Here is a 19,418-nt window from a genome sequence, read left to right as displayed (position 1 = left end):
TGGTTCTAAGTGCTGAGTATTGAGGACAGGGGCCTGCCCAGACTTTGCATGTGACCCCCTTCCAACTGTCCCAGGTTAAAGTCAGATCTTCTTGGCAGGTGAACACTGAAACCTGGGGCTCAGTGCTTGCTCGCCAGCACCACTCAAGAAGGGCGGGTGACCATAGTCTTACTGGCACATGCTTGAGTCATGGTCCCAGAGGAGGTATCTCTCCCTCTCCCATGGGATCTCTGTTCTGACAGCTGGAAAATGAGGGTCTCTGCCAGAGCACTGGGTCTCCATAGGGCCAGTTTTTGCCAAGAGACATCAGGAGGGCCGACAGTGGTCTCATGTGTCCTTTTGATGTTGCCCATGAGATACACGAACAGGACGTAGCTGTATCAGCACCTCTGTCAACCCACTTCAGTAAAGTTGCTTCCCGAGGTGGGGTGGGCGGACATATGTCACTGTTGCTCACATAGAAATCAGAGAAACTGAAACTTCGTAAACCCTTTATTTTGAGAGGAACACATGAGGCTTAGCTTACTCTGTGTACTGTACATTCACTGCAGAGACGATTGTGGACTTTGGGCCCACACCTGAGCACATGGCCCATGACTCACAGAGCCTGCAGATGCAGGATGAGGTTCTGTGTCCTGGGGAGCTGCCGGTGGATCAGCTGTGGCCCCAGGCACCGGGGGCAGGTTCTGGGACTGCAGCCCTGGTTGACCCCAGGGGTTATGTCTTCCTACACTGCTGGGCTGCAAATGGCTCAGGACAGCGATACATTCACTGGGGCTCAGAACGTGGCTGCTACACAAGCACTCAGCACCACACAACAGACGTCACTCACACAGCACAGTCACAAATAGTTTACAGCAGTTCCTCCTCTGGATGACTTCACATGTCCATACCCGAGGAGGAGACAAACATTCAAGAACAGAGTTCACGGCCTTCCACTGACTTACTGTCCCAGAGGGCACGGTGGTTCCCACTTGGCTCACCCTGAGAACTGCCAGGACAGCTGTACAATCACCACACTGATCGTGGGGAGAAGGGGGAGGTCTGCACTTGGTGGAGGGACCACATGGGGGGAGACAGAAAGACTCCTGTCACGGGATGCACATCACAGCTGCCCAATGTGCAGATGGGGGGCAGTGCATCGCTCCAGCCTCAGTGTGTGTCCTCTGCCCTCTCTGGTTCCCTGCCCATCTGGGGCCAAGGCAGGCAGGAGAAGGCATTGGGCCTGCACTGGCTTCTAACACTCTGCCAGTCCAGGGGTAGGTCTGCAAGGCCACAGGGAAGAGGGTCTGGGCCTATGGCCTCCTCCCTCCATGTCAAGGACTCCCAAAGGGGCCTGTTCTCATGGAGACAGAACTGCTTCTGTGAGGATGACTGGGGCAGCTTGGCCACTATGAGGCTGGACTCTTCTGTCTGTTCAGGGAATCAATGTAATGAAAAATGGCCCCCAGAGCCCAGCTGGTCTCAACATTGTTGATTTTTCGAGTCAGCTAGAAAAGACAAAGGGAGGAACAGAGGGGACCACTTCGAATGCTGAAGGTACTCAGGACCAGAAGCAGTGTCCTGGTCCTTTATGCCATAAAGGGCATGGGGGTGGGACTCCCCAGAAGGCGAGTCCTTACCTTTAGCACTTTGTTCCCAGGAAAGCCAAATTCTTGGAGCAGCAAGCTGATGTAGGTGAGATCCATGCACACAAAGGGGTTGCTCTGTGGCCGGGTCTCTGCTGTGCGACACACTGTGGGTGAGAGTTTCCTAATGAGGATCTGGGTGGTTCACTCCCGGGGCTGATGGTATGTGGAGTGCAGACTAACTCTGCCTATATCAGGGTGCACCCTCCAGGCTCTGTAGGCTGTGCCCTTTTAATGTTGTCTTCCCAAGAGATATACCCAGGTCCTCGCTGCTAATTGTGCTCTGGCTGCCAGAACTAAGAGGACTGGTGCCCCTGGCCTCGATGTCAAGGGTGGAAGCTACAGTCTCAGAGGCCACATCTCTGCCACCATGACCCTGGGCACTTCTCCCAGAAAGGACCTGAACTTTTTGCTCAAGTACTTTTTCCTACCGAAGAGTCACAGACATCTAGCGTTATAGGATAAGGCCAGAGTGGCAAGAAAGTTAAAAAAAAAAAAAAAAAAAAAGCCTTTTGGGGAGGGGGCCAAGAGGGAGGTCTTCTGTGAGAAATACACACTGTCCTGGTCTTTCTCACCTTGCCAAAGCATCCACCACTCACCGTACTTTGCAGCAATCTCAAAGTCTCCGACGACAAGGCTGCCTCCCTTCTCTGCATCTGAGGACAGAAACCAAGAACCCAGCCTGTAGGAGACTTAATGCCACTGCAGGCCCAAGGCCAGCCCCTGGGGAGCCTGAGAGTTGGCACAAGCTGTGTGTCTGGAGGGGCTTCCGCCTGGCTGTCACAGGGCAGTGTGTCCCCTGTACGCTGCTCGTGAGTTCTGAGATTTGGCTCAGGGTGGACAGGTGTTTCATGCAGGGCCATACAGCATTGGGGGCGTCGATAGGGCCAGGGGCCTCACAGAGAAATTTCACCAGGATTCCTGGATCCCACAGAGTGAGCACACTTTTATGTTAAAAAATAAAGGCAGGGCCTCCCCTGGTGGCACAATGGTTGAGCGCTGGGCTGTGAAGCTGCCTGCAGCCTCTGCAGCGCCAGTTCAATCCCCGGCCACCGGTGAGGGTCCCACATGGCGCTGCAGACCTCTCCTGCCGCCCGCTGCTCCCCTCAGCAGTGTACTTCGGTCCTTCTGCCTGCTCTGCTCCCCGCTCTGGCTCTGGTGAATTCTCTCACCCTCCCGTGCTTCTGACTGTACCCAGTGCTTGTATAAATAAATAAATCTTAAAAAAAAAATAATAAAGGCAGAGACAGAGAAAAAAAAAAAAGTTTCCCAAAGTTGTGAGACCTGAACTCAGCAACAGTATTTTGATTTCAATTTCCTGAGTGTGAAAAAAAGAATTCTGTTAAAAAAAAAAAAAGTGAGGAGTGGGCGGTGGAGTTTTAGAACAAATGGGCAGAGGCTTCCTGGGATACTCCCAAAGAATGTGGCCTCTGTGTCATTCCAGGGGAGGAAGGATGAAGTACTGGGTTCCCTAACTCTCAAGAATGACGACTGGTTTCATCAACATACCTCAAAAGCTCTATATTCAATAGAAGGTCCCCAAGGTGTCCTATAGACTTATGGCTGGTATGAGGCAGCTGCTCAATGTACTAAGAAAAAGGACATCTCCTAATTTTTCTGAGACTTTGGGGGTGTGCTAAGTCAGCAAATGCCATGCTAAGGTGGGTTCCATTGCTGAAAACAGACCCAAGTCTTTCTTTCAGTTACGCATGATCCCAACAAGGAGTTAGAATATCTCAGCCCAGCATTCTGAGTCACCCCAAGATGATGTTGAACTCCGAGGGGAAAGGCAGCCTGAGACAAAGTGAGGCACCCTGGATTGACCAGAGGGTGCTGGGCAGGAACCAGCCTGAAAGGGCAGAACAGCAGGTGCCCGGGCCAATTGGGGGTGTGGGGGACTGCGGGCACATAGATGTCCACAACTAGCAGCATGGTTAGGAGAGCACAGTGGGGACACACTTTTCTAGCTCTGGGGAGCTGGCGGAGACCTCTTAAGCCTGGTAGGCCAAGCAGCAGCAGGGCCAGTTGCTGGGGGGCACCCCAGGCACCTTGCTTTGTGCCAGAGAGAGGGAACTGGAGCCTGAATCGGGGTGAGAGAAGTCCCCTCCCACTCAGAGCACCCACTCACCGGCGGCCTTCACACTGGCCAGGTCGGCAGTAGCTCAGCAAGACACTGTGGGAGGCGCTTGGGTTCCATGGAGCCAGAGCCTGACACCCCTTGTTTCTCCATCCTTAATGTTTCATTAAAATAATTTTGGTCTCAACCCACACAAATGACTTCACAACCCTCTCAGGAGTCTCATCACCCCTCGGCCATGGCAGACTCCTCGTTTCATCTCTGCTCTGAGTGAGCTCACTATGGTGTAGAGTCAGGGGAGACGCACACACTGCTAGGGGTCTGAGCAGTGGCGGATGCCTCCTCATGCTCTGCCACGGCTCTCTGCCCAGAAGGGTCAGGGACTCACAACCAAGGTTCCTTGAAGCCCAACAGAGCCTTCCTTACCTATAAGGCCAACAGCTGCTGCCAGGTCATAATAGTAGGAAAATGCATAAAAATCCACATTCTTCACTTCTTCTGTTCTGTGCACTTTATTTCGGAGGACCTCTGACACTCTGTCAGCACACAGCTCATGCAGGTTCACTGCTGGCAAAGGGAGGGCACAAAGCCAGGGGGTTAGCAGGCTTGGAGCATCTGGGCACGCAGCCCTGGGGGCCTTTTCCCGGTGATGTGAACAAGACCTGCCTGGGATGAGGCAGGACCGGGATCTTATGCAGATCCCACTCCAAGTTCACGTGCTCGCCAGCACCACACACGTCCACAATCACTAGCAACCTTTAAGATCCATGGCAGTCCAGGTCAAAGGAGAGAAACTCTGAGCGCATAGATGAGCGCAGAGAGAATGGACCTGTGCAGCTGTCAGTGGGTTCAAGTTTGCACTGTTTATTCTGCACTTGCCCTCTGCCAGTCCTGGTTGAGCTTTGAACATGTGATGTCCTACCCCGACTCATGAGCCACCTGAGAGTTGGGGGCTGAAAGTCACAGATGAGGAAACAAGCCCAATGGGCAGTTTGGCAAGTTGGTCATAACTCCCTGCTTGAAGGATAATGGCAATAACCAGAGGTTAATGGACATGGATGTGCCCACAGTGCACACCTGCTCCATTGTCTAACAGCAACTGTGGGGAGCCAGTTCTCCAAGCGATCCACAGGGTTATGCCATTGGCCAGGTCAGCAGTAGCTCAGCAAGTGAGACACTGGGAGAGGTGCTTGGGTTCCAAGGAGCCAGAGCCTGACACCACTTGTTTCTCCATAGACTTACGGCTGGTATGAGGCAGCCCTCTCATAACTGTACTCTCCCTTGTCAGACTAGTCTGGCTCTCCCCTCTTGCTCTTTAGAAGCAGCAGTTGCCTCAGGTATTTGTATCTGCTGCTCCTTCTCATATGCTGCCTTAGGTCCACATGGCTCATTCCCCATTTCTTCATGTCTTGGTTCAAAGATTGAAGAAGGAAGTTCTTCAATGGATATAGGCAGCCAGTTAGGAACAGGGTGCCCCAAGTCCATTTATCAGTCTGAGAAACAACACCCCCACCCCCAGCCCAATTCAATTAAAAATGGAATGTCCAGAACACCAACATAACTACACAACAGCAACAGACCAAAGCTGGTTTTGCAGCGGTAGCTGGGTAAAGTGGGAAAACTCAGTGGGCCTCAATAGCCTAGGAGATCACTGAGGGCCCAGCTAATCAGCAAGAGACACCATGCGGACATTCCCAATGGCCAACCCCCAACTCCTTGCTCACCCTGCCCATATAAACACCTGCTTCTTGTCACCTGAGTGGCCACACACTTGGGATCCCCTTCTGGTAGGAAAGCGTTGCTGTCCTTCCTCTTATCTAAGAATAAATCTCTTCCTTTTCTGCACTTTCGGTCTCCATGTTGAATTCTTTTCTCGACAAAAGCTAAAACTGAGAAAGAGCCCGTCTGGGGTCCTCACACTCGAGGCCTGCTCTCTGAAAAACTCCGATAAAATATCACCAGGGTACAATTACACCCTCAGTACCTTTTTTCCACTTATTTATCTTCAAAGCACTTTCTCCTGCATTTCATTGCCCAGCTCCACCCACTGGAGTGTCAGTCCCATGAGGGAAAGGACCTGATCTGCACTGTGACTGCTCTGCTCCAGTACTGCAGGAGGCTCTGCCAGATGGCATGTCACAAGTGGTTGACTGAATCAGAATCACTGCACAGTAACTGCATAATAAGAAATATATACTGGGCCTCCCTGGTGGTGCAGGCGGTTGAGCGCCGCACTGTGGGGCTGTCTGCATCCTCTGTAGCGCAGGTTCGATCCCAGGCGGCTGGCGAGAATCCCGCATGGTGCGGCAGGCCTCTCCTATCTCGCCCGCTGCTCCCCACATCAGAAGAGTCTGCCTGTTCTGTTCCCCGCCCTGTCTGGTGAATCCTCTCACCCTCCCGCTTATCTGGCCTGTACCCCAGTTCTCCTATAAATAAATAAATCTTAAAAAAAAAAAAAAATATATATATATATATATATATATATATATATATATATGTTTGTTTTTGTTCCTGGTTCTGCACACTGAGCTTTTAAAACCCTTGTGATCTTGAGTGATGAGGGTGAGAAGAGTCTTCTTGTTATGTTATTCATGGTAACTCTTCTCAAGCATCTCTGAGTTTGTGCTAATGAAGTGTCTCTTGGTGGGTTCCTCGAAGCTTCAGGATAGGGGCTGGTTGTCAGTTACCAATCATGTAATTAGAGGAATTCTCAATTCTACCCCTACCTTCCTGGGCAAAGAAGGTGTAGGGGAGTGAGCCAATCACCAATGGTCAAAGATTTACTCAACCATGCCTACATAATGGAACCTTCATAAAAACCCCTAGACAATAGGGTTGGGGAAGCTTCTGGATCTGTGAACATGTGGGGTTGCAGGGAGGCAGCACACCTGGGAGGGCATGGAAACTCTGCTCACCTCCCACACCTTTTCCTATACTTCTCTTCCATTTGGCTGATCTTGAGTTGTATCCTTTATAATAACCTATCGCAGTAAGTCAAGTGTCTTCTGGCATTCTGTGAGCTGTTCTAGCACATTATCGGGGGCGGGGGTATGGGAGCCCACAGTTTAGTTGATCAGAAGTATAGGATTGAGACTGGCAGCTGCTGAAGCTGCGGAGAATCTTGTGGAGGAGGGCCTTTAACTTGTGGGGTCTGCTCTAGATCCAGGTAGTTAGTGTGAGAACAGTTGTGTCGGAAGAGAATCGGATTGGTTGGTGTGCAGAACCCCCTCCCCCCGCATCTAGTGTTAGAAGTGTTATAAGTAGAAATAGCTGTCACTGAAGGCAAAAAAACCTCATGCCCATGTGTCCTTCAGAAAGACCCAAAAGAGCACAGAGCAACAAAGACCATAGGGGGTGGGAGGGGCAGGCTGGTGAGACCTGTCACAGTGCAGTGACAACCAAGGGAGCCCTCGCCGCCTCTCCTCTTCTGTCCTTGCCAGCAGCCTGAGGGAATCCCACTGTGCTTCCCTGAGAGGAGACGCTCTCTCTTCCTATGTCCAGAGATGGGTCCTTGGTGCTACTGCACAGTCTGGATTTGGGCATTTGTCTCAGAGCTGTGGCATGTTCAAATCCTCCCTCATTAGAGGCTAGTTAGGCAATTCAGCCAAATGCTTTCTTACAAAGAACTTGGACAATGGACAAGGGGGCCGTGTGCAGAGACCCTCCAGGAGTTGGCAGTTCCCAGTGTGCTCTGGCAAGGGCCCCCTAAAGCCCTGACAAAGTGCCCAGAGCTCCTTCTCTTTCCATTTTGTAGGCCTGTCTGGGAAAGAAAAGAGGTTTGAACATCGTCTCCCTGCTTCTGAGGTATTTGCAAAATACTGGGGTAAGGGCAAGCTGCCATTCTTAAGCCTTATGAATCACCAGTAAATAATAAATCTACTGTACCTGCTTTCTGTCCTGAAATTCTGTACGTTATTTCAGCATGTTCCCACTCTCCTCTGTACCCGGGAGACAAACAAGGGCTGACCAATTCCTTTCCATTCTTTGCTGAAGTAAATAGATTAAAAAGAAAGGCATGTTACCACTGGAGGATTATGGCATGCATGGAGCTGAGACACACGGGTTCTGCTGAGGGGCAGGCCTGCAGTTCAGAGAGTATTTCAGGATAGTAACGAAGGCGTCAGAGGCTCAAGGCAACATGCTTCTTTTTTTTTTTTTTTCTTTTTTATGGCTGACTAACTTTCTTTTTTTTTTTTTTTTTTTTATAAATTTTATTGTTATATTCCCCATACAATTGCAGCCCCCCATTCTGACCCCAATCCCTCCCCTCCCGCCCCCGCCCCCCTAAAAGTGTCTCTGGTTCATAGTTTTTTGTTGATTTTGATTTTCACTTTCTTATAGTTATTCATTTTCCTGGTCCCTTATTTAAGTTTTCTAGATTCCTGCTATGAGTGAGACCATCCGGTATTTTTCTTTTTCTTTTTGGCTTATTTCGCTGAGCATGATCCCTTCCAGCGCCATCCATGTTGCAGCAAATTGAACATGCTTCTTTTTTGCCGCATGAGATCTAACTGGTGAAGTGTTCCAAGTCAACCAGGGAGGCAAAGCTTTTCTCTGTCACAGACGCTGCAGCAAGACCCTCTCTACTCTGGAAACACGGCCACTCTTAGCTCATGTGTCCAGGCACTGGCCTGAGCATTTTTCAGTCAACTGTCACAATGACCCTAAGAGGAGGAGAGTCAGCATTACCTGATTTTATAAATGGCTCAGGCTGCAGAGTAACCTGGTAGGTCCAGGTCACCAGGTGCACCACACCATGAATCCATGTGGATCTACAACACCAAAGCTGGGCCCCACAGTAGCAAAGAATCCTCATGGCTGGTCTCCAAGGCTGGCCCCACAATGCCACCTCAAGTAGGCATGCTGTTCTCCCACAAGAAGTGGGCCCCTGCCCTCTCCTTGATTCTGGCCTGGACCTGCTTTCACCTATGAATGCTCAGGCCAGGAGGTCATGACTCCAGGCAGTGCTCCTTCCCCTGAGCTACCAGGGACAAATGCAGGCTGCTCTGTGGGAAGAGAAGCTACGTGGAGGAGTGCTGAGGCACCCCAATCGACACCACAATTGGACCCCAGTGGTCCCAACAGAGGTGCCACCTTCTGAAGTCAGTGAAATCATGAACCTCAATAGTAAACAACTTGCTGTCTGCTCTTCTCAATCACTCACTCTTTTTGGGTAAACTGCTGTGCAAAGGGTACACAAAAGGGAGATATCCTCTGGGGCAGGGGGTACTCCACTCCCTTCTTGGTTGGTGGCATGCCCTCTGCCCCCACCCCCACGTCCCAATTAGGTACTTTGTATGGCCCGAGAAGGCTAGCAGTCCTCCCTACTGGGAGTAGGGGGAGGACGGGAGCTGATGGAACCCTGAGGTTAGCTCTGGAGGGCAAACACAGGAGCCTGCCTTCTTTTTATTAGCTAATAAGGTGTTCTGCTGCCCCAGTAAGGGTTACAGGGGTCTCTGAGACATGAATGTGTTTTGGTTTGCATGAAGCGAATATCATCATGAGGTTAAAGTGAATTTGAAAGAAATGAATGAAATAGGATGTATGTGGACAAGTTAGTTTCAGCTGAACATTCTATCCTGCCTGAAGGGCCTTTGGAAGAGGCAGGTGGTATGCTGGGCTGGCAGAGGTGGGAAGAGTGCAGGATGCTGAGGGGAAGGGCCTCAAGGAGGGGTGAGGTGGAGGAGACAGGTGGCTCACACACACATCTACGGCAGAGGCACAAGTTGAAGCCTTGGGCCCCCGAATGATGCTACCAGGAAAGACAGGCTGATGCCATCCTTGGACAGTGCTTCCCCACTCCAGAATCAGGATGAGGCTATCCCTTAAGATCTCCTAGTTCTTCAATACTGTTGGCCAATGCCAGGCTTCTTCTCAGCCAGTCTACCAGGAAGTCACAGAGAAGGCTCAGAACTAAACGTGTCATTAATAACCTAACCAGACATAGGTTAGGTTATTAATAACCTAACCAGACATAGGCTTCATGTCTATCAAATGCCACGCCTGGAGGAAGGACCAAGCTCATGTTTATGATTTCTTTCAGAGAGTAAGAGAAGACAGATTAGACTGACTGTGAATGAGAGAAAAGCTCCCTCAGCCCCACAGCAAGAGGCCCAGAACCACCTCCTTGTGTTCCCGCCAGACTATCCTGAAGAGTTGGGTTCTCTCTTTAAATCCTTAAAAACAAGTTGACTCCAAATGTAGCTGATGATTGCAGTTTCTTGGGTTCCTAAAATTGCCCAGCTTCAGGTTTCAGAAGTGACTTCAGTAGCACCTTTTTCTTATTAAAAAAAGTCTAAGACACAGGTAAAACATCCTCCATCCCCATCAGGGTGTCCACCAACAAGGTCAGGGGCACCCCCTTCCACACACAACAGCAGAAGGCCAGTGAGTTGCCATGACAGAGGAGAGGGCAAGCGTCCCTCCCCCACGATGGAACAGCCACTCTCCCGGAAGCCTCTTCACATCTGCTAAGCAAGGAGGGTGCTCACCCCAAATTCTACTCACCAGGTTTCCCTTCTATGCCACCTAGAATTGCCAGACGAGCTGACATCAACCCGAGCCCCAGGTAGCTGTGGAAAGAAAATACTGGGTGAGCGGCTGGCCGGCCAGGAAAAGTCCTGGCTGCTGTCCCAATAATGCTGCCAGTACATTCATCTGGCCTGCATCCAAAACAAGTGGGGAAGGGAGGAGCCCTGGGCAGGGCAGTTAGCAGGTTTCCTTCTGCTTCTTTTGAAGTCTTTCCTTGTGGAGTTGAGGGCATTCAGCTAGTCAATTCAACAAACAAAGGCCTATTCCTTGATAATGGCTCGACCAGGGGCTGCGGACAGCACAGTGCAGGAAACAGGGAACCCTCATCCTTACGCAATGCCTGATGGAAAGAATCTACTGAAAGCACCATACAGCAAACACATGGCCCAGGAAATTCTTCCACAATCCATGGGCTTTTCCACATTTTGGAAACCTCATCCAAAGCAGAGCAGAATAAGGACGATAGGTAAATTAGAAAATGAAGGAAGGAGGAGGAAAAGGGAGGAAGGAGCAATGGGTGGGAGGAGGATGCAGATGGTGGGGCGGGGGTGGGGTGGGTGGAGGGGGACAAATATGGGGGAAGAGGAGGGAAATGGATAGGAAGAGGAGATGGAGGGTGAGGAAGAGAAGGTTACCCCAAGTGGGTCCACAGCAGGGAGTTTTGAGGACCTGGCATCTCTACTGAATGCCTGGTCTCTGTCCCCTATGAGCAGCAGCCAGAGGCAAGGGGGAGACCACCTGATGCTAGCTGAGTTCTCCCCGCACTGATTCCCACTGACAAACCTGTAGGAATAGAGCTTGTAGGTCCTGTTAAACATCTGGAGTGATGCCAGGTAGCCAGGTGGGGAGGTCTGAAGGGTGCCCTGGGGAAGAACAGGAGGGTTACACTCTTTCCTGTTGACTCCTCTAGAAAATTGTCCCTCACTTGCTCAATTCATTTGAAAGAACTGCTATATTCACAGGTGTATTCAATTAAATGAACTTTTCATTTAATCCCATGCTGTGAAAGAGCATGGAACAAGCCATGAAAAAAACCATCCTGAATGGAAACTAAGATTTCCTCCTCATGAGCAGCATTTACCCATTTTGACAAATATGCCCCAGTAAATTTAAGTGCTCTTCTGCTGAAAACTGAAAAATTAACAAAAAGTGGTGAGTGAGGAGGGAACTCTTTCAAAAGCAGCAGATACTCCTTGTTGAAAATATGTTCATCTCCTTAAGTAACTGTCCTGAGGTTTATTTTTCCTTAAATTATAATTTCTTTTTTTATTTTTGAGTAGAAGAACTGTGGTGTAGGCCAGAGGTGCAGGGGTGAGAGGATTCACCAGAGACAGAGCAGGGAATAGAACAGGTGGATTGACTGAAATACACTGCTGAGGGGAGCAGTGGGTGAGACAGGAGAGAGCTAGCATCCTGGCTGGGGATCGAACTCAGGCCTCAGAGTAAGTTCCTGGCTGAGACTTAACCCCCAGGACACCAGGGAGGCCCCTGTCCTGAGAAGGTTTGAGGCTCTGTCATCCCTGTGAGTCAGACTAATTACAGGCCCACCTCATATTTTCTGTTCCAAAGGGTTCCAGGTCATTTATCACCCCGCCCCCCTACCATGAAGACAAATTTCCTCACCTCCCAAGCAGAGTTAAAATCAAAGAAACAAGCATTAGCTGAATAAATCTGATCTTCAGGAAACGAACTGACCTCACTGACTCAGAGGCCAGTGGGGCCTCCCCATAAGCTCCCCCTATGAGGCAGGTTGCCTTGGAGTGGGAGGCACTGTGATAGGTGGGCAGGGATGGGTTACCTCAACTCTTGGAAGAAAGGTGATTTGAGTGGATCCTCCGCCCAAATCCAGCATGCCCACACTGTTCCTTCCTGGGGTTTTCAGACTGCCTGGAGCGCAAAGTAAAAACCACACAATAAAAAGATGAGAAGAGTAGGCAAAACAAAGAGAGGTTAGAAGCCAAGTCCTTCAGTGGAAAGAGAAGTATAGCTGCAGCTGTATAAAAATACTCATTTAAGGATGCACTAAATATTTAAAGAAAAGAACAAAGGCTCTGCTAGCTGTGGTTTTAATCTGAACAACAACAGTGACCTTGAGCAGAGATACCGGTCAACCACACCTACTAGGAAGGGCATTACCGACTTCTCTGCTATTTCCTATGTCCCCCTCCTGATTTGTCCCCTAATGTGGTCCCCTACTCCCAATGGGCAAATTCTGCCAAGAAACTTCTTTTTTCATACACACGTCAGATACACTTCTTTTCTATAAATACAATAAAGTGACAAAAATCCACATGTACAGAGAATAATCTAAGGAAAAAAATCTCCCTGCTGCCTGTTTCCAAGAACAGATGTTTCTGTTCCCTGTTTTACCCAAAGCACAGGAATACAACCACATGATGACTAGCACTCAGTTCACATTCAATATTTGAAGGCCAGACTAGTTTCATTCATGACTTCTCTAAGGAGTGAGAGGACAGGGCACTGGCGGATGTCGCTGGAAGAAGGGGCTGGGTGCTCCTGGGTGACTGTCACTCCAGGCAGCAAGGAAGCTCTCCCTTCCCTAACATTCACTGCTCACCCTGATGAGCCAGATGGATACTCCCATCATTCCAACACCAGCAACATTTTGAAATGCCAAGGAGTTACTGTGAAGGGTAGAAATGATGCCCTTACTCTTGACAACAGCATCTGTGAATTGCCAATCTCTATGAGAAAGGGCACGCACCTGTGAGGAAGTTGATGGTGATCCACGCTGAAACGCCTACAAGAGAGGGTGACAAAGAGCGTCTGAGGCACTTGAGAAGTTTCAAACATAACACATGTGACTCAGATGATTGCTCTCATATTTCAGGAGCATGAAGGGACCACTGCTTCCTTGACACTCAGATCATCCACAGACATGAATGCTACTTATGAAGTCATCCAGCATTTTCTAGAACTATTTTTTTCTAGCAGACACCACACTAAAAAAACAGAACACTACCAAAGTCATATCTCTCCTTCCTGTTATCATCAACTTTGGCGGGTAAGAGAACCAAACATTACCCTCCACCATCTCTTAAGGTTACATTTAAAATGAGGGGTGAAGAACCTTGTTAAGGGTCTTTCTTGGAGTTAACACAACAGCATTGCTCTAAACAAGGCAGCAGGTGGGGTGATTTGTTCTGAAAAACATCTGAGACAGGTTTGAAGTTGGTCAAAAGGAGATTGTGTCTTTGAGATATTCTGAGACCAGTTAAATTGTGAATTGGAAGGGCCCATCATTCGGTCCCTGAGCACCCATGGTGCTCATCAAGGAAAAAGCACTAGCAGCAGCCCTGTCACCTTGCCGCACAGCCCATGCACAGAGCTTCTGGCAACTCTACCTTCATCCGTTCCATTCATGATGGAAACACAGTCATCCCCCACGAGGAAAGGCGATGCCTTAAACACTTCTTTCACCTAAATGTAGAGACAGACATGTTTTTATCCTTTAGCATTTAAGCTCTTAGATCCCAGTCATGCTAGAATTTTTGCAGGCAGCAACACAACATGAGAAGGTGTCTGTTGATGCTGGTAAGTGCCAACCTCACATTTTGCTTTAAACTTCTCTAATCCTCAGCAGGGGGTTTTCATGTTAATCTACTCCCTGAACTAGCTCAGGTGGATGCCGCCAGGGAGAGACCAGCCTAAGTTTGCTCTGGACTGGAAAACTGTGGGATGCACTGCGCCTGCTGGGCCCCCAAACATGCTCTACTTTAGGATGGGGATGAAGTGGGTGGGAAGCTGCACATGGCAGAGCTTGGCCCTGACCCCTGCACAGATGGATACGTTTCCATCTCCATTTTTTAGTAAGTCTCAATACAGAGACTTGTACTCTGTATTTGCACTTGTATCCCAACACTCCAACTGCACTTTATCCCTAAAATCTGAGGTGAGCATGTAAAGGTCATTTTTGGTAGGGACCTTGACAGATGTGTCATGCACCATCAGTTAGCAGCTAAAGAGTGTAGAAACAGTAAAGAGGAGAAGAACCTTTGTGCTTAGAATAGTTCTCTTAACTTGTCTGATAAGAACCCTGCAAGCGCCTATTATTAGAGACAGATTCTAGAGTCTCTGCAGGGGTGCTCTGGGATCTGGGGACAGACCCTATAATGGAGAGCCAGAGCTGGTGAAAGAAGGCCAAGGGTTCTCTTCAATTGGTACATCTGAGTCTCATACTAAGCCAGGATGGTAGTTCCCAGAGAAGCTCTCTAACACATGGCAAGCCCTTGGGTGGAAGGAAGCCCTTTAAAAGCACAATGCATTTTCAAAATGAAGTTGTTCTTATTATAAAACAGTCTCATTCTACAAAACATTTCAATATCATTGGAAGAAACATTATTCATTCATAATCCCTCCGTCTAAAAGTGATGCTGTTAGAATTCCAATGTGGTTCCCCCAAGAAGTGTCTACATATCCTGTCTGACTGCTTGGATACTGGATGAATATTTGCTGTTTTTAGTTATCATAAGCCACACCCCTCCCCTCCTTCTTTCCCCTTCCCTCTGCCCTCGGGGGAAATGGAAATCACCTTTTGCAGTAACTTCTGAGCTTTTTCTCCTGGTAACAGGCGTAAACCAGCTGTGGCCTTGAGGACTAATGGGGTGTCCTTCCAGAAGTCAAAAGGAATGTCTTGTTTCGCAACATCCAGTAATTCCTGAATTCCTGGAGTGCTCTGTGAACAAGGAAAAAGTCAAGTCAGATTGGGCAAAGCATGTCAAGCAGGGCCACAAATTCTCCCCCACCCTTTTGGTTTTACTAATTTATACTTTTTCCTAACTTTCCAAATCAGCAGGAAAGTAACTCAAATGTTACAGGTGGGCATTGGGGCGTGGAGCAAGTGCACAAGAAGATATACCCTTGGCAGCCGAGTGAGGTGGGTGAGGATGCAGAGGGGCTCCCGCTGTTCTATACCACCCAGCAACTAGAACCACCTCCCAGCCCCATTGCCAAACCTGACCAAGTGACCTCAGAAGAGTGGAAATTGCCCTGAATATCATGAATGAATTCTGGGGTCCATTATAGCACTAAAACCTCATGAAAACTGCCTTTTTTACCCGTCAGAACACTCAAGATTCAAAAGTTGGATAAGGCCCTGTGGTAGTGCAGGGTTGGGGAAGGGAAACAACTTTGACAAAGTATCACTGGGCATATCAAGAGGCACAATGCCACTGGGACAGTTTGGTGATGTCTGTCCAAGGGGAAACATACATTCTTTTCACTAGGAAATCCCATTCTAAGAATTCACCTGCAAGAACACCTGTGCATGTGTGGGTAAGGAAGTGCATCTAAGGTGACAAACATTATCTGAATAACCTCCAGGGGCCTCCCTGGTGGTACAGCCGTTGAGTGCTGGGTTGTGAAGCTTCCCGCAGCCTCTGCAGCGCCAATTCGATCCCCAGCTACCAGGTGAGGGTCCCACATGGCGCGCAGACCTCTCCTGCTGCCCGCTGCTCCTCTCAGCAGTGTACTTCATCAGTCTGCCTGTTCTGCTCCCTGCTCTGGCTCTGGTGAATTATCTCACCCTCCCATGCTTCTGACTGTACCCAGTGCTTGTATAAATAAATAAATAAATCTTAAAAAAAAAAAAACTTCAGAAGGGGACTGGTTCTATAAATTCAATGTGCACCCATACAATGCAATACCATTCTCCCAGGAAATCAAGAAAGCTCTTCACATCTTGATAGCAAATGGGTTTCCAAGTGATACTTTTTAGCAACAAAAGCAAAGTGCATACACTCTATGCATATGGAAAGTAAAGAAGGGAGAAGAATACAGTTGCATTTGCTCATGCACACATAAACTCATTCTGGAAGGATATGTAAGAAACCAGGACTCTGGTCTTCCTGGAGAAGGTTGGAGAGGGAGGCAGATTTCTCGGTTCACCCTGGGAGGCTGTGAAACTTGTCCCACTTGATTGTGTATTGCCTACTCAAACAAATAAGATTTAAAATATCCTAACAGTTTATTCTAAGGATATCTCTAATAAACAGGTCTACCTTTATGGTCACTCTAGGATCACTAATTTTGATTTTTCTTTAATCAAGCTACAGGAAAGCAAGGCTGTGATTACATTGAGATCAGGATGCATCTGTGGGCAAGAATCACGTATTTGCTTTTTGTTTTCTAATTGGAGTATAACTGACATATCTGTTAGTTTCAGGTGTATGTTAGCTTTTGATTTAAGACATGCAGAACCAGAAGGAACTTAACAACTATATTAGTAAGTTTCATGAGTGCCTTAGCGGAAATACAGCTATCTGAATTAAGTGCAGTTGTAAGCTTTAAGGATTTAAGTATTAATGCTACAGACTTACAAAAGTCATTATTTGACAGTTTGAATTGTTTTTACACTTACTTGTTTTTTGTAGATTTTGCTTAATACACTTTATTTTTTTGTTTTAGTCAATTTTTGTTGTCTTTAATCAGAGGAACTGAAACAAAAAAATTAAAATTTCAAGTAACACTTTTTGTAAGTTTGTAGTGTTTGTATTTTTGAATGGTGCCAAGATTGTGGGTGACATGCACACTGGTTGGGGAGGGGTCTGAGAAGCTGGGGCTTGTGGGTGTGGGGGGAATGGTCCTCCTTCAGCCTCAGGTGCTGTACCAATTTCCTCCATCTGACCATCCTACACAGCAGAAGAGCCCAGGTCAGCACCATCAGAGAGGCCTTGCTCTGTGAAGATGGCCTATGCATTCAAGAGAAAGGGAGCTGGCTTTAATAAACTTCAGTTAGAAGATAAATTTGATGGAACAAATAAACCTAAGAGAAAGTCATTACCTTTTCAACATCATCAGCATAAGCAGAAAGACCTGGCTTCAGTGCTTTGAAGGTTTCATGGGTCAAGGTGGGCGTTTCTAAAGGGAAAACATTTTAAAATAGGTAAACTATGAATGTACACAACCATGACTAGCTACACTTTTTAAAGACAGACATCTGAAAAAGAACAACCCCAGAGTGACAGGAACCCATCACTGTCTAAATTGGTGAGATAGGGTGGCCACCTTCTTTGTTCTTTCCTGATTTGCTTGAAATTTTATAATGGATAAGTATCTTTTAACAGATATGCAGAATGGGGAAGCATTTTATATTTTATTTAGATAAGACTTGAGGTTTTAAGTACCTCTTATTAAGTTTTTTCATTGAGTTAGTCATTAGTCCTGTAAGTATATATTTTTCAACTGAAGAATCCGTAGTTCAGCTGAAGAATCAGATTATATTATAACCTATTATATCTCATGTTTTGGTGAGAACTTTACCTTCTTTTTTCTAAAAAAAAAAACAACTTTGAGATCTACTTTACTTATAAAAAACTGTACTCACTTACCATGTTAATTTTAACATAGTAACTCTTGGTGAGTCAACAACAGAATGGTACAGTAGAAGATTCCAAACTACAAATATGAAAATCATTTCCTTGCTTATGTGAGGCTATATTATAGGGTTCTAAAGAACAGCTGTCTTAAAAAAAAAAAAAGTATTGAGGGTTTTATATTATCGGGAGCCGAACACAGGCAAGGAAGAGTGTTCTGAGGCAATGACGGCTAAGGGATGCTGCGCAGAAGAGGTCCCAGGGAAGGTTATGGAGGAGGAAAACAGTGTTGGAAAAGAGAGAAGCAGAGCAAGGAGAGAGACTGTGACTGGGGGCTTCCAGGGGAGGTGAAGATGACCAACTCCCACCCTACCCTGCCTCCTCCTGGAGCCCTTGTCCCCGAACTGGGAAGCAGAGATGATGGGGTTCAGGCACCAGTTCCCTCCTTACTGCTGAGTTCACTGTTGTTGTCGCCCCCTTGCTTCCAGTTCCACTGGCCAACTCCAGGTCAATCTGCTTCTGGTTCTTTGCCAGAATTTTATCTGACTTTCCTAGATTCCTGGCTCCCACTACCTGTGGGGTCCCAATGTGATCTTTGGTTTAAGTCATGGTTCCAGTCATCTGAACTGTCAGTAAATGCTGGGAGGGGAACAGACCATCAAATACCATGCAAGGCCCCAGCTACCCTTAGGTAGGGGACAGATGCTACTGTGAGTAAGGACAATCTGGAACTCCTGGGAGATTTTGATTCCTGCCACAAGCCACACCCTGAATCAGTATCTCTGGGAAACTGAATTTCTGATGAGCTTCCAGGTGAGTCCAAGGCAGGGGTCCAGCCCCTACCCTGAGAAGACACTGTCTTTTAGGGAAAGTGACCCTGTGCGCTCTGCTCTGAGACATAAAGAACAAAGTAGTGCAGGGAATGGCTTTCTGATTTGGGTACCTCCAGGATGCCGAGAGAACTGGAAGATGTGGACTCGGGTACCAGTGCTCCCCGCGTCAAACATGATACCATAGAAGACCTCATGACCACGTGCAGCTGTCCCGGGAGGACTGCGGGTCTGTGGGACCCTTCGGGCCCCTGTGGCTGCTTCAGTGATGCTGAAGAAGGCCTGGGTGGCAGATGCCCAGTGCCACTTGATGTAGGCTACGTAGATGAACAGGCAGACGAACAGCCCCAGAGGGTACGCCACCTTTGTCATCTTGAGGTTTCCATTATTTGGTATTTTTCTCATTTCTTTGTCTGTGGAGGCCTGCGCCACAGCTGTTGGTAGAAAGGCAGAACCAGGGAAAAGATATTAGGCAACGAGGTTTGGGGCCATGTCAGAGATCTCTGTGTTCAAGGGCAAAATGTTCAACCAGAAAATGGTCTGCATTCTGCCTCCCACCCCCCCGCTCCCGAATCAAAAGATTCATTTGATCCTCAAAATGATTCTGGAGCGTGTGATTCCACTTTACAGAATGGGAACTGAAATTTATAAAACTAGACAACCTGTCCTTGGATGTGGGCCCTGTGGGTGGTGACCTGGGGTACAGACCTCAGCCTAGATCCATTTCCTCTAAGTGCTTCTCCAGATAAATGGCTTTTGGACTAACTGCTATTTAAAAAAGCCACATGGAAAAGTGTCCCACGCTTTTCAAGGTAACAGAAACATTTATCTGATCCTTTCTTCCAATTCTCACTTTAGCTCCCATGTAGGTAATTTACCTTTCAAAAGGTTTAAAATCTTATCCGTGGGGAACTACAGAGTGCCCCAGACAAATCTGAGATAAATCACTCGTTTCCTTGGAAGTTTCACAACACAAGCCTCCTTTCATTCACATGGCATTTTCTTGCCAAGGAGGAAA

The 19,418-nt window shown here is 47.9% G+C and overlaps 1 protein-coding gene across 4 annotated transcripts; it reads right to left on the bottom strand.

The window, feature by feature from the left end:
• Positions 1–1,391: 1,391 nt before the first annotated feature.
• Positions 1,392–18,805, bottom strand: ENTPD6 (ectonucleoside triphosphate diphosphohydrolase 6; the record flags this gene model as incomplete). Of its 4 annotated transcripts, none has more annotated exons than XM_084246707.1 (13): positions 1,392–1,490; positions 1,623–1,735; positions 2,228–2,320; positions 4,132–4,272; positions 7,591–7,692; positions 10,213–10,277; positions 11,020–11,099; positions 12,035–12,119; positions 12,958–12,997; positions 13,602–13,677; positions 14,789–14,932; positions 17,039–17,115; positions 18,514–18,805. In XM_084246707.1, 13 exons carry the CDS (start codon positions 18,803–18,805, stop codon positions 1,392–1,394), a joined length of 1,407 nt encoding a protein of 468 aa, XP_084102833.1. The 4 variants fall into 4 exon arrangements, with proteins under 4 accessions (XP_084102833.1, XP_084102834.1, XP_084102835.1 ...); XM_084246708.1 differs by having other exon boundaries at positions 2,228–2,284; XM_084246709.1 differs by having other exon boundaries at positions 2,228–2,284; positions 4,132–4,269.
• Positions 18,806–19,418: the final 613 nt, after the last annotated feature.

The sequence above is a fragment of the Talpa europaea genome (genome assembly GCF_964194135.1).
Source record: "Talpa europaea genome assembly, chromosome: 11".
Classification (NCBI taxonomy): Eukaryota; Metazoa; Chordata; class Mammalia; order Eulipotyphla; family Talpidae; genus Talpa; species Talpa europaea.
Note: the sequence above shows the minus strand (reverse complement) of the source record. Positions and strands in the feature narration are given on the sequence as shown.